This window comes from Pantherophis guttatus, chromosome 7 (genome assembly GCF_059756535.1).
Source record: "Pantherophis guttatus breed Tessera chromosome 7, ASM5975653v1, whole genome shotgun sequence".
Lineage (NCBI taxonomy): Eukaryota > Metazoa > Chordata > Lepidosauria > Squamata > Colubridae > Pantherophis > Pantherophis guttatus.
The window spans coordinates 42,540,702-42,554,946 of record NC_142069.1 but is presented as its reverse complement, the minus strand read 5'-3'; the positions used below and the strand labels follow the sequence as shown (position 1 = coordinate 42,554,946).

Below are 14,245 nucleotides of genomic sequence, written 5' to 3'. Positions count from 1 at the left end.
AGAGTCTCCGGCTGGCACCTCGAGCTGGCTTTCTGCTCGGCTCCTAGGAGGGTGATGCGTGGCGACAGCTAAAAGTTGGATAGAGTTTCAGGGGCTACTATATATAAAGCAGCCCAGGGCTCTTATGTCACCGCGCTAATTAAATTCCGTCGGGCCGCTTCGCCGGCGCGCCTTCGGCCAGCCCCGCCCCCACCCCCGGGAGGCCCAGAGGCGACCCGCGAGCCCATCATGATGGACCTTTTCGAATCCGGCTCCTACTTCTTCTACCTGGACGGCGAGAATGGAGCCCTACAGAGCTTGGACATGGCCGAGGGGTCGCCGCTCTACCCGGGCAGCGACAGCACCCTGTCGCCCTCGTCGTGCCAGGACCAGCTGGCCCCGGAGCCCTGCGGCGGAGGCGGCGGCGGCGGCGGCGACAGCAGCGGCGAGGAGCAGCACGTGTTGGCGCCGCCGGGCTTCCAGCCGCTGCACTGCCCGGGCCAGTGCCTGATCTGGGCCTGCAAGACGTGCAAGAAGAAAGCGGCGCCCACCGACCGGCGCAAGGCGGCCACGCTGCGCGAGAGGAGGCGCCTCAAGAAGATCAACGAGGCCTTCGAGGCCCTCAAGAGGCGGACGGTGGCCAACCCCAACCAGCGGCTGCCCAAGGTGGAGATCCTGCGCAGCGCCATCAGCTACATCGAGAGGCTGCAGGAGCTGCTCCAGCGCCTCGACCAGCAGGACAAAGGCCACGACCTGCTCCTGCCCGTTGGCGATGGAAGCGCCGGGGACAACGGCGCTTTCGGCTTCGGCGGCCCCAAGCGCGGAAACGTAAGCGCGGCTCGGCCACAGACACTGCCCGGACACCCTTCTCTCCACTTGGCCTTGGCCAGCCGGGGAAGAGGGCTGGGCGCGGCAGTGGGGCGGGGCGGGGCGCTTGGAAGTGGCTGGTGATCGCCTTCCCCTCTCCCCCACCTTCCTTCCTTCCTTTCCTTCCTTCCTTCCTTCCTTCCTTCCTTTCTTTCTTTCTTTCTCTTTCTTTTTCTTTCTTTCTTTTTCTCTTCCTTCCTTCTCCTTCTCCTTCTCCTTCTCCTTTTCAGATGGCCACCCCCGACTACTTGAGCACCTGCAGCTCCGCCTGGCCGAGCGGCTCTGACCATTCCCGGACGCTGCCGATCAGCGCCAAGGAAGGTAAAGCGCGCTTCAATGCTGGGCTGGCGGGTTGTTCGGAGCGCATTTCTCCGCCTCTGAGTTAGCTGGGGAATCAGGGCCCCGGCCAGACATCTGTCCTTCGCAGGTTTGGCCCGAATTGGCTCCCAGGACAGCCCAAATCCTTACAAATCCTTCGAGGGCCACAATTAATAAAATGGAGTGGCTGTCAGATGACGAAAAGAGCCTCAGCCAAACGGGATTTTCTGTCGCGTCTGAGAGTTGCAATGAGCCATCAGGGAGCAAGTGCTGATTTCAACAGGATAACTAAGCAGCCTAAAATTGTGTCCGGGGTTTTATAGCTAGAATACCGAGCGCCGCATCTGTTTTCCGTGTAGTTCAGGTCCAGAATCAAAACAAGCGTTTTGTACAGCCGGGTCTTCCTTTTTTTAAAGACTCAAGGCAACCGGCATGTTAAAAGCTGGCTTCGAATTTTAGAACTCTTAAGTAAAATGCCTATGGGAACATTTTCCTTCCGAAACAGCTGAGCTTTAGGATCCAGTTTTATCGGTGGAGCTTTACAGACGATTCGGAGATAATAAATCCCACTGAATGAAATGGAAAAACTTGGTTTCAAAGCATAAGTTTAAGTCGCCTATCTGGCCCTAAATTTGATTGAATGAAAATAACCGAAACGTCTCGGACCATTTGCTACGGCACAAGTTTTCCTAGACTCCCGGGGTTTTGTAATTCAACGCAGCGAGTTGCTGGGCCAGCTGCATGTGAGTCACACCGTCACATTGTGCACGTAGGCTCACATTGTGCGCTTACCTTCTTCCTTGAAAGAAACCAAAAACGTTCAGAATTATTAAGGTCAAACTACCTTGGAATCGAACTTGAGCCCCCCGAGGATTTCATAAGGACCTTGAGAACTGCATGGAGGTCATAGAAGCAGCTACCATTTCTTTTTTTGACAACGGCCAATCAGTTCTTGTATCACACCCGACTGGAGGTGCATATGATGGTGAGATTTTTAGATCCCGAAAGCCGGTGCCGTCATAAAAGTCTGGAAGGTGCTAACCAGCAGAATGAGGGTGATTAAAATATGGGGGGGGGTGAGGATAGCTCTTGGGTGACGCGTTACAGTGGAAAGTTGGCTTCCTTGCTGTTGACTCTCACTGGGTCCTGGATCTTAAACGTTTTCCCCTTCTTTCCAAAACAGGAGGGACTCCCGTGGATTCTTCAGCCTCCAGCAGCCTCCGCTGCCTTTCCTCGATCGTGAACAGTATCTCTTCCGAAGATCGCAAAGTACCCAACGGGGAAGAAGTGGTGGAAAAATAGTGGCCCGGTAGTGTTTTTGAAAACGGGGCAGTGGAAGGAACTGCTTGAGTTCGCACTTTGAAGCGAAACCTCGAATTAATTTAATCTTCTGGAAATTCTAGAGGGGAGAAAGGGGGCAACGCAGCTGAATAAATGAATGTGCACCTTCTTCAGAGGAAGCTTTGCCCATCCGATAAAGAAAACCGCCCCTCTCTGATTTAAATTCTATTTTTTATTTATCTCTCAACTGTTTTATAATTAATATATTACTTTGTGTTTGGAGAACAACTTCCTTGAAACCTCGTTCCTGTTGGAAGGACGCTTATGATCCCGAGATCTTGGTTTGTGTGTATGTGGGTGTGAGTGTGTACGTGTGTCTCTCTGTGTGTTATAAAATGACAAGTATATAATTTTAGTACTCCCCCCCTTTTTTTTAAACAGAATATCTATTTAAAATGTGGGATGTGATCTTGTATATAAGAAAATGTAGGTAACATTCCCAAGGCTGTAAAATAAATCTCTTTGTGTACAAAACTCTTATCGCGAATATTTTCATCTTCCTGTGGGATTCAGTTAAAAACTGGAAAGAAAAGAATAAATGAAGGAAAATCCGGAAATCCCTCCTCCTCTCCCTTCCACCAAGATCGACATCTATTTTTCCCTTCAAGTGTTTCTGTTACTAGTAAATGAATAAAAGGAGCCGGAATTCGTAACTCTTCTTGTTCCTCAGCTCAAAGGAATTCCGTCTTTGGAAGTTTCTGAGGCGGCCCTCTCTTCTCTTGGTAGGTACCTGGCTAGTGTTGGATCAGTTGAAATAAATCAGTGTTTCTCAACCTTGGCCGCTGGACGATGTGTGGACTTCAACTCCCAGAATTCCCCAGCCGGGAATGGAGATCGGATGGACCCTGGGCGTTAAACTGGCTGGTTTGATTGCCTTTGGGACCCCTCTTGACAGTCGAGCTTTCGCTTTCCCGCCCCTCCTCCCCCAACGCGACCTTTGTTCGAGACCTCACCTCGTGCGTGTGCCGGAACCGTTTCCAGCAAAACTAAAATATGAACGGCTGGATGAGAGTAACGCCCTATCTATCGCGCGTTGCTGCAGAGTTCCCAAACACCACTTAGGGTTATTTGACTGGGATCGGATATCAGCGCATATGTGCCAAGGTTGAATCACAGCTTTCATTGTCCCACCAGCGCTCAACCTTGTCAAAATGTTTACAGGCGTGCCGCCCCCCCTTCTTTTTAAGGTGGGGGGGGAGGCTTTGGAACGGACTTCCCGTCAGCAAACTTTCTAGCCGGGGATTCCGGAGTGCGACAAAAGTTGGCCAAGTCCCTGGTGATGGGCCCCCGCGGCAGAGGTTAAGGGGCAGCGGTGGGGGGGGAGGAGGGGGAGAGAGAGACCGGGACAAACAAGACTCCCCTTCCCAATTAAAGCTCGTAGAAAAGGCAGCGACTTCTGAGGCTGTGCAAGACGGCGCTCCAAGTTGTCCCAGTTTGTTTATCAAAGGGGGGGGGCAGGGAGGGACGACCACCAAGGAACACTGGCATGGCCGGCGCCTTCCCTCCCCTGGCGCCCCCACCTCCAAGACAGGGGATTTCCATGCTGCAACTACTGGCGACGCTGCTTCGCTCCGGACCCTCAGAGGAACCCCTGGCCCACTTTTCTCCCTCGGGAGTAGCCCCCTTGGAAGGATTCCTTACTTCGGAGATTTTTTTTTTTTAAAAAGGAAAAAGTTATTTTCTTCTCACGACTTATTCAGAGTTAACCAGGGAGAGGGAGGGAAATCCACAGTTGGCAATTTCCTCTACAATAATTCAGATCTGGTTTATTGGTAATGCAGAATAAATCATAATTGTAAAAGGAATGATGACCTATATCAAAGGATTGCACTTGTAGGCTTCTTAGGTGGGGAGAAAATTCAGGGAATACTTCCTAGGAAACGCGTCCCCAACTTCAATGTTCGAGTACCCGCACAAGAGTCCCGAAAGGTTTGCAAAAGTGTCCTGGTCTTTATCTAATATTGTCTCTCTTGGGCGTCCACTTCTCTTCGGAAGAGAGTTACAAAGAGTCTTTTTTTTTTTTGCCCGCCATTCACACAGACTTCTTGGCGATGGTTATTTTGAGGGCGATGCAAAAGCCTTCAACTTATGCACGCCCCAAACACCGAAGACGTTTTGGGTGCCACCGCTTTTGTGGCCTATCCGTGGCTTGCTCTGCAGTCTCCTACATACACCCATTCCTAAAGGCTCCTAAGCCTTTTGAGTTGTATACGCTGTTTTGCCCCGTTAGTAAGCGTGCTTAGGATTCAACTGTGAACGTGTATATACAGAAACCTCTGGTTCTTATCCATTAGCGTTGCTCCTTACAATTCCCAAATGTAAAAAAATTGAACAACTTTGCAGTTGTGCGTTAGAATAAACATACTTGAGGAGGATCGAATGTTTGTATCCTTATGGTGTACTATTTGCTTAAGACTAGTTTTAGGTGATGAAGATTTTTTTCCCCAATAATAAAATATGCATTCAGGAGAAGGCAGAAGCATTCTTTATAAATATTTTTCCTAGGTGAAGGGCCATAGTGGCAGGGCTAGGTGTGAACTAAGAACGCGTAGAAGCAAGAGCTACCATATTGAACGGCTCCTCCTAAGGCAGCTTTCTCTCCCCCGCCCTTCCTCCCAGTCTCCCTGTGTGAGATACGGTCTCCCTCCCCCGCCCTCGTTAGCAAAGCAGGGTAACGTGAGAAATGGTTTGGAATAAGGGATTTCAAGGTTTCTCATTAAGGAGGAAAAATAATTTTTGTTCATTTCTCTCTCCCCCTCATACACCATTGCCCACAGATTGTTGGAGGCAATAAAGAGCCTTAATAGTACAGTGGTCTAAGCACCCTGTTATTAACACAGCTGCCTGCAATTTACTGCTGGTTCGAATCTCTCCAAGGCTCAAGGTTGACTCAGCCTTCCATCCTTTCTAAGGTAGGTGAAATGAGGACCCAGTTTGTGGGGGCAATAAGCTGATTTTGTATAAATATACAAAAGTATGAAGGCTGTTGCTTAACACATTGTAAGCCTCCCTGAGTCTCCGGAGAAGGGCGGCATATAAATCAAATTTAAAAAAAAAATGCTGACCGTAAACCACTGAGAAAGGGCTGTAAAGCACTATAAAGCAGTATATAAGACTAAGTGCTATTGCTGCACCATCATCACCCATCCAAGCCCCCCCCCAACCAGTGGTGAAATTCAATTTTTTTTACTACCGGTTCTGTGGGTGTGGCTTGGTGGGCATGGCAGGGGAAGGATACTGCAAAATCTCCATTTCCACCTCACTCCAGGGAAAAGATACTGCAAAATCCCCATTCCCTCCCCACTCCTGGGGGAAGGATATTGCAATCTCCATTTCCACCTCACTCCAGGGAAAGGATATTGCAAAATCCCCATTCCCTCCCCACTTCTGGGGTAAGGATATTGCAAAATCTCCATTCTTACCCCACTCTGGGACCAGTCAGAGGTGATATTTACCGGTTCTCCAAACTACTCAAAATTTCCACTACTGGTTGTCAGAACCTGCTGGATTTCACCTGCCCGTAACCATCAGGTCCCCCGCCCCTTGAAGCCGAAAGGTTTGGAATGAAAGTGTTTGCATTCAATGTCAATATTTATTCGAGTCTAAAGCCAAAGACCTCACAATGGTGGTGGAAGCACAAAACCCTAGAGGCTGGGGCTGGAGACAGTTAAGTCTGACTTTCACTTGGTTTTTTTTTTCCTGCACTTCCTTCAGGAAGAGGGCGGATGCGGAGGTCTTGCAAAGGGATCCGGGACTTTCTCTGTTGCACTTTCCTTGAAGTGCTCCTGAATCTTCTTTTGGGCAACGGGGACGGAGAGAACAACTGAAGCATAACAGCATCAGGACAGAGGAATCCTGGGCCTTGTAGTTCCGCTGGGGTGGGGGACCGAGGAAGGCAGGTTCCTCATCCCTGGAAGGCTTCTATTAAATTAAAAGTATTCTGTTAAATTTTTCGGGACCTATCCCATTCACTCTGTATAATGGTTAATTTAATGAATTTATTATACTATGAAGTGTGCCTCAGTATCAGTACATACCATTAATTAATGATTTAATTAATTAATTAGTCCCCTCAGAGTCACCCTATTAATGAGATGGCATAAAAATTCAATAAAATTAATTGCTTTCGTTTAATGTCTTTAAAATCTCATTGATTGGCATTTGCCCTAGTCCCACCCCTGCCTTCTTTGCCTCAAAGGAAGCGCTGTTGTGAGGTACCATGAAGAAACCTTTGATTTGGCAGGTGAGCTCACCGGTGGCCCAGCCTTTGGATCCAGAGGTATCTGACAACCTTTCTCCCCGGAAACGCATGGCGGGAGAGAAAGTTGAACACCTTTCATATGCGCTGTCTCTGACGAATTCTTGGCATCACCTGGCAGGACAAAGTTCCAAATAGTGCAGTCTTGGAACGTGCTGGAATTTCTAGCATGTATACACTATTGAAACAATGAAGTCTAAGCTGGCTGGGGCATGTCGTGAGAATGGCTGATGGTCGGATTCCAAAAGATCTCCTGTATGGAGAATTAGTGCAGGGAAAGTACCTCAGACGGAGACCACAGCTGCGATATAAGGATATCTGCAAGAAGGACCTAAAGGCTCTGGGAATGAACATTAACAACTGGGAAAACTTGACCTCCGATCATTCAGCTTGGAGGCTAAAGACGCAGCATGGCCTTCTCCAATTCGAAGAGACACTTGTTGAGCAGGCTGAGGGAAAGAGGCAGTTCTGGAACCAGCGAAATCTGGGGGCTGGGCAGGGGACAGAATGTATCTGCCCTCAGTGTGGAAGGGATTGCCACTCTCGAATTGGCCTTTTTAGACACACCAGATGCTGTTTTAGGGCCTCTTTCCAGAGCACGATACCATATTGTCTCTTGAGACTGAAGGATGCCAACGCTTCTTTCCCCCAGATGAGTATGGCTGAGAGGGGTGGGAAACCCGGTTGATTGGGATAGCGGACAAAAGGAGTCAGAGCAGAGCAAAGGTCTCTGTTCCTATTAGGAAACTCACAAGCACCCACCTTTGTGGATCCGCCCAGCAGGTTCCCATAATTTTCGGCTATCTTCCAAATCTTTCATACTGCAGGTCCGTCGTGAGAGGCGTTCCAGCCCTTAAAACAGCAAGAGAACGCGGAGAAGGAACTCAAGGTCATCAGCTCAGTCCAGCTTTTCCACAAACTGGAGGCCTTTTTTTTGGCTGCAAAGTGGCGTTCCTCGCCGGAGGACTAAGCCCCGGGCCGCTTGACCTCTTCCAGCCGACCGCTTTTGATCTCGCCCAGCCGGAGCCTAAGGCGATGGCTTCTGCAGCTGGTGGCCCAGCCCCAGCCCGAGCCCGCCCTTCCCTGGAGCAGGTAGGGCTGTGTTGACTTAGGTGCGCGAGTTTGGGGAAGGGAGGACCCGGGCGCGCGGGTGGGGGGGGATGCCAAGAAGCTGCGGCCCCTCCCCCGCTTCGCTCATTTGGGTGGCTGAAAACTGAGCTCCAGTGGCAAATGTCCCAGAGGAGAAGGAAACGCAGCTGGAGGTTTCCTTGGCTGCTGGGGAATAGCTTTAAGACCAGCCCGCCTCTCATTTTCCTAAATCTCGCCTCCTCCACTCTTGTCATACTACAATGCCCATCAGGACTGAGTGACGGAAGCTGAGGGCTCCGATCATAGCTTCACACGGGTACACAAGTTGAGACGTACACATTTGGTCTACCACACTTGAACTTCACTTCTCAATTTGACTTTTTTAAAAACAAACAAACAAACACCACCTCCCCTTCTAATTGCCTCCAACAACTGACAGTCTTCAAAGAGCCGCCTCGGAACTCGCGCTCCCTTCGATTCTGCAAAGCTGCACCACCGAGACAGCCGCGGAATCTTCAAGACATGGACTTTACTTTTCATCTGACCCGTGTTTAGAAACAGGGTGAGTTCATACCACTCACTTAACTTTATAGGAAATCAACCGGTTCTCTGGTTCCGTGCATTTGTTTGTAACCCTACACTGACTTAAGGCATACAATAGATTCGCGCAACGAACTTAAAACCACCACCGATCTATCCAAACTTAGGATGTTGTGCGAATACGACCACTAGGCATCCCTTGACCGAGTTAAGTGTGGTTCCGGGGCAACTGCACGTGAAATATTTATGGGAAGGGAGTTTCAATTAACATGTAGTTTAGGAACTACGAGGCGCTCAGTGAAATTGCAAAATCCCCATTCCCTCCCCACTCTTGGGGAAAGGAAATTGCAAAATCTCCAGTGAAACAAGGCGAAGAACTCGCCGCCGGGCGGGAAAGCTTGCTAAGCCCTTCAGTCTTCCAGCCGCCGCCGTGATCAAAAGCTTTCCCTTCTCTGCCCCGCCGCTTGCCCGAAGATCACTTGCCCTCCTTGGCTGGCCCAAGACATTTCTGGCAGCTGGGTCGAAAACCCCCGGCAAGAGAGGCGGCCTTCCTGTCCCACAGATGCATCCGCCGAAGCAGGATCTGGCGAGGATCCTCTATTAGCACGGGAACACGAAGTGGAGGCCCCGCTGGTTGGGGACGATGGGAAATGTACTCAAAGGACATGTCTATGGAGATTCTCAATCATCCAGTTCATGGTTGTCCCAAAGGGGCTTTTTCCAAAAGGCAAGTGGACTTTCTTGGTTCTTTTCTTTTTCTTTGAAAACGTTTCTTCTCATCCAGGAAGCTTCTTCAGTTCTGACTCAGAATATTCTATATTTAGTTATAACTGAAGAAGTTTTATTGGATGAGAAGCGACCCGTTTTCAAAGGGAAAGAAAAAAGAAAACCCTATTGCCTCTTGGAAGAAGCACCTTTACGACTTATTCGAAGGACAAGTGGACACCACCGGAGCAGGGAAAGCTGCCATAAGCAAGCAAAGGGTAAGGCATTGAAGGGGCTTTCTGTTGCATCCAGGGGTGTCCCTAGGGTGTGGGCAAAAAAAGTTAAGGTGGCGGCCATTTGTGTGTGTGTGTGTGTGTGTGCCGTGCCACCTTGACTTTTTTGACCATCCCATGCTGACACGCCTGGATGCAACCGATTCCCATCCCTATGGTTTAAGTGGCGGAAGACGCCAAGTGCCAGAGCAATGCCGGAGTCTCCACTCCCTGGGAGGACTTCGGGATTTCCGGCCTCTCTCGGTTGAAATCCAGCAGGTTCTGACAGATTCTGGAGAACCGGTAGCGGAAATTTTGAGTAGTTCGGAGAACCGGCAAATACCAACTCTGGCTGGCCCCAGAGTGGGGTGGGAATGGAGATTTTTCAATATCCTTCCCCCAAGAGTGGGGAGGGAATGGGGATTTTTCAATATCCTTCCCCCAAGAGTGGGGAGGGAATGGGGATTTTGCAATATCCTTCCCCCAAGAGTGGGGAGGGAATGGGGATTTTACAATATCCTTCCCACAGCAGTGGGGAGGGAACGGGGATTTTGCAGTATCCTTTCCCTGCCCACTAAGCCACGCCTACCATGCAACACCACGCCCACAGAACCGGTAGTAAAAAAAAATGAATTCCACCACTGGTAAGGACCCCAAAACGTTTTCACCCGAATGCTTTCAGCCTATTCGTGGGGCAAAACACACAGCACAAATCTTTACAATGAGCCGGGCTAAAAGTAAAGATACAATGAAAGCATAAACTTTTGGGCGGAACGTGCACAGATAGAGGAAGACGCAGGTCGGCCATTCAACTCACTCCCTTGTTCAACGCTCTCCCCATCTTGAAAATGCTCCCCGGCTTCTTCAGTTTGGAGATCCCGACAAAAGCAGGAGAGCGAGCACCTTCGAAGTCCCATCGGTCCCGGTCAACGTTGCTTTGGAGTTTGCGTCCGGCAGGACCTGAGAAACAGAGGCTCTTCTTGGCCCGTCATCAGGCCATCCAGTGAGGTCACCTAGAACCAAAACGGAATGAAATCGTTTGAGCTCGAAGACGAATTAATTAGCCGGAGAATGAACTGTCAGATTGGAATGCTTGTGAGGCAGAGGATTGGCTTGGCTTAACTTTATTTCTTTTTTATTATTTTTATATGCCGCCCTTCTCTGGAGACTCAGGGCGGCTTACAATGCGTTAAGCAATAGCCTTCATTCTTTTGTATATTTTATACAAAGTCAGCTTATTGCCCCCACAAACTGGGTCCTCATTTTACCCACCTTAGAAAGGATGGAAGGCTGAGTCGACCTTGAGCCTGGTGAGAATTGAACTCGCAGTAATTGCAGGCAGCTGGATGTTAAATGCTGCCTTAGTAGGAGGCATTAGCCTCCTACGCCACTCAGGCTCCTCTGGTTTAACCCTGGTTTAAGGGGAAAATGGCAACTGCAAAGGCGGAGGCACTATCTTAACGTGGGGACTCGCGAATAGCCCTAGCCAACAGGGGTGATGCACCTGATGGGCGGTTGACTTTCAAAAGCAAAGGCGGTTCCTTGGAAGCAAGTTCAGAATAGCGCGATGGTAGATTGACTCAGTGGGTCCCTTTGAATTTAAGGCTGCTTGTTACTGAGTGGACTTCCCTAGCCAGATAACCTGCATAAGGAGCAGACGGAGAGCAAGGAAGCGAGCTTTTATGTCAACTTAGGACAGGGGTCCCCAAACTTGGCAGCTTTAAGACTTGTGGACTTCAACTCCTGGGAGAATTCTGGGAGTTGAAGTCCACAAGTCTTAAAGCTGCCAAGTTTGAAGATTTCTGCCTTAGGAAAAAGTCCCGCTATACAACGAGGGACTTGGGGAGGGGGGGGGGTCGTGTGAACTAGGATTGTTTGGGAATCGGGTATTGTGGGAAGAGACCTGTGATAAGTGTCTGGTAGCCCCAAATTAGAAGGAGCCTGGAAGGCGCATTTCAGTTTCATTACAGAGGATAAACTGGGAAGTGGGAGAGGCCAGAAGAAAAGGCAACGCTGGACAATGTTTTGTGAAAGGCCCTCGTGTAACTGAACTGCCACTGAGGAAGCCCCTCCCCCTGCATTTTCTTTCGCTTTCTCTCTTTTCAGTGCCCCCCCCTCCGCCTCCGCCGCCCGGGCACCCACTCCCCGGATTACGCGACGTTCAGCACAGCAATCTTCCTATTGGGCGCAGTGCCTCCCCCCAACCCAAGACCGTGTGCCATTGGTCAGTCTCGAACGTGCCCCAAGGCTCCTGGTGGTTGTTGTTTTCTGCAACAGATTAGCCCGGCTGCCCCTCTGGCAACCGTAAAGAAACAAAAGCAAATTGCCCCACCGTGGGCTGTCAGGCTTCTGAATGGAAAATAACTTTACAACAACATAGTATGATTAACTTGCGGGCGACGCAAAGTGCAATAAGGTCACATGGTGTGGTAGGGTTGTGTTTGTTAGTAGGATTCATTGGGTTAGGGATTCCCCTCCCCTCCGTCTTTCACTGTGAGTTGTATTGAGTTGGGGGCGGGGTGAAATGCTCCCGTTTCGAGGCAGGTGGTTTGGAGAACCAGTAGCAAAAATCCCTGCCCCTCCCCCCATGCCCGGCTGAACCGCAGGATCATCAGAGGCTTTCTTTTTTCTTTTAAATGCCTCTGCCGATCAGGCAACTCAGCTTGGATTGTCAGAGGCATTTAAAAGAAAAAAAGCCTCTGCCGATCAGGCAACTCAGTTGGGATGGTCAGAGCCTTTTGAAAGCATTTTTTACAACCTCTTCGCTGAAGAGGTAGAAAAAATGGTTTTAAAAGTTTTTTAAAAATTGGCCACGCCCACCCAGTCATATTACCACCTCCCCCCAGAATTAGTAGTAACAAATTTTAGATTTCACCACTGGTTGGGGGTGGGGGTGTGCACGAAGGAGGCTCAGCCAATCTCATTGTACACACGTTGTACTCTGACTTTGCATTGAATTATTTTTTTTTTTATTTTGATTTATATGCCACCGTTCTCCGGAGACTCAGGGCGGCTTACAAGGCCTAAGCAATAGCCTTCATACTTTTGTATATTTTATACAAAGTCAGCTTATTGCCCCCACAAACCGGGTCCTCATTTTACCTACCTTAGAAAGGATGGAAGGCTTGAGCCTGGTGAGAATTGAACTCGCAGTAATTGCAGGCAGCTGGAAGCTAAATAGTAGCATTAGTCTGCTGCGCCACTCAGGCTCTTTGAATTTGAGGGGAAGCCGCTTGTTTTCTTAGGAGGATCCCACGTGACCTTAAGGGCTAAAGGGTCCCGGGACTTTGGCAAGCGCTGCCTGCTAAATGTCTTATCATTACCCACTAATGACCCCCCAACGCCCCCTCCCTCTTCCCTTCATTGCCTGGGCCTCCGGGAAGCTTCTGTAATGTTCCTTAGAGGTTGCGGGACTAGAAATTGCACACCGGGGGCGGAGGCCGCGCCAGCAGCTGGAACACATCGGTAACGGTGCAAATTCAGAGTTTGCGCCTTTTCACAGAACTGCCTCTTGGCAAACTGCGACGGCACAAGAAACGGAGAGCGGACTGTGGGCCGGGGGTGGGAGCGCAGGAGAAGCTTTGGGGTTCCAACGCCTTGTCTCGGAACTAAAGGACCGGGCAGCCCTGTCACTTCCCAGGACTCCGGGGCAGCATGAACTCCGTCCTGGCCTGCTCAGGCTCTGAAAGTCACTTTAGGGCTGAGCAAGTCAGAATGGAAGTTCTCGGAAGTCCTTTTGGGCTGCGGTTCGCACCACCCACCAACTCTGGTTTATTAAGCCAGCTTTGAATTTGCAGTCCAGCCTCTGTTCGACTGCGAGAGGAGCTTCCAGGGATTCGTTTCACTCGTCCGCTGTCCTTAACTTTTCGTTTCGCTCCGCCTCCAGAAAGAACAAAACGTAATTTTTTCCCCTCCTGCTTGGAAAATTGCTAAATGGGTCCAGCAATAGAAAGTTAAACGCGACGTCTACTTCTGTAATAATCTCTATATTAGTCGGGATAATAGTTCTGTCTTTTTTATGGAAGGACCCTGTTCAATTACTAATCAATAGTAATAGAAGGAAAAGAGGAGGGGGGAAAATCATTGCAATTATTTGCTATGGATTAGCCGTTTTTGTTTTTTAATTTTTTTAAATACATTTTATTTCTTTAAAGAAGTACAAACAGATGATTTGTCGACAAATAGATCACGGTGAGAACATTACACAATACATAACATTCAATCTAAATAAACAGATAAAAAATAAAAGTCTAATCTAGCATTGTCCTCTTTTTATTCTGTTATCTAAGCAAACATACCATAGGTCCCAGCATTGGAAATATGCAGTCTTTTTGATCTCTTAAAATTTTAGTTAGCCTATCAGCTTCTGCACATTCCATGATTTTCCATATAATCATATTTTCAGAGGGTAGATCTTTACCCTTCCAGTTTTGGGCGAGGCATATTCTAGCCGCAGTTGTGATATAGACAATCAGATACCATTTGTTAGTGCCTATATTATCTGGCCTGATGTTTAATAAGTAAAATTCAGGTTTCAGTTGTAGTTTGTAACCAGTAATTTCTAACCACCACCTCTGAATGAGTTTCCAAAATTCAGTTACTCTGGGACAGGTCCACCATACATGGAAATAAGTACCGAGCTCCCCACACTTCCAACAATTTGGGAAGAGTCCAGGAAACATTTTGGATAGTCGGGCGGGAGGAAGGTGCCACCTGTATACCATCTTGGATTAGTCTTTTTTGGATAAATTTTGAATTCCTTTCTTTTTAACGGACCGAGGCGATCGCTTGGCTTTGCTCACGGCCGCCAACCAGTTTCTTCCTTTTACCGCGGAGTAGTATAGCCGGGCGCCAGGGAGGAGTTTTCGGCTACTCT

The 14,245-nt window shown here is 49.1% G+C and overlaps 1 protein-coding gene and 1 long non-coding RNA gene across 2 annotated transcripts; one reads left to right on the top strand and one right to left on the bottom strand.

Moving 5' to 3' along the window:
* Positions 1 to 2,979, top strand: MYF6 (myogenic factor 6). Its single transcript, XM_034402889.2, has 3 exons — positions 1 to 807; positions 1,077 to 1,167; positions 2,348 to 2,979. Exons 1-3 carry the CDS (start codon positions 229 to 231, stop codon positions 2,464 to 2,466), a joined length of 789 nt encoding a protein of 262 aa, XP_034258780.1. The 5' UTR covers positions 1 to 228; the 3' UTR covers positions 2,467 to 2,979.
* Positions 2,980 to 4,514: 1,535 nt separating this feature from the next.
* LOC148112822 (uncharacterized) lies at positions 4,515 to 8,801 on the bottom strand. Its single transcript, XR_015728945.1, has 2 exons — positions 7,526 to 8,801; positions 4,515 to 6,426 (listed from the first exon to the last, which is right to left on the bottom strand). It is a non-coding gene; the product is annotated as an uncharacterized LOC148112822 (long non-coding RNA).
* Between the last annotated feature and the right edge of the window lie 5,444 nt (positions 8,802 to 14,245).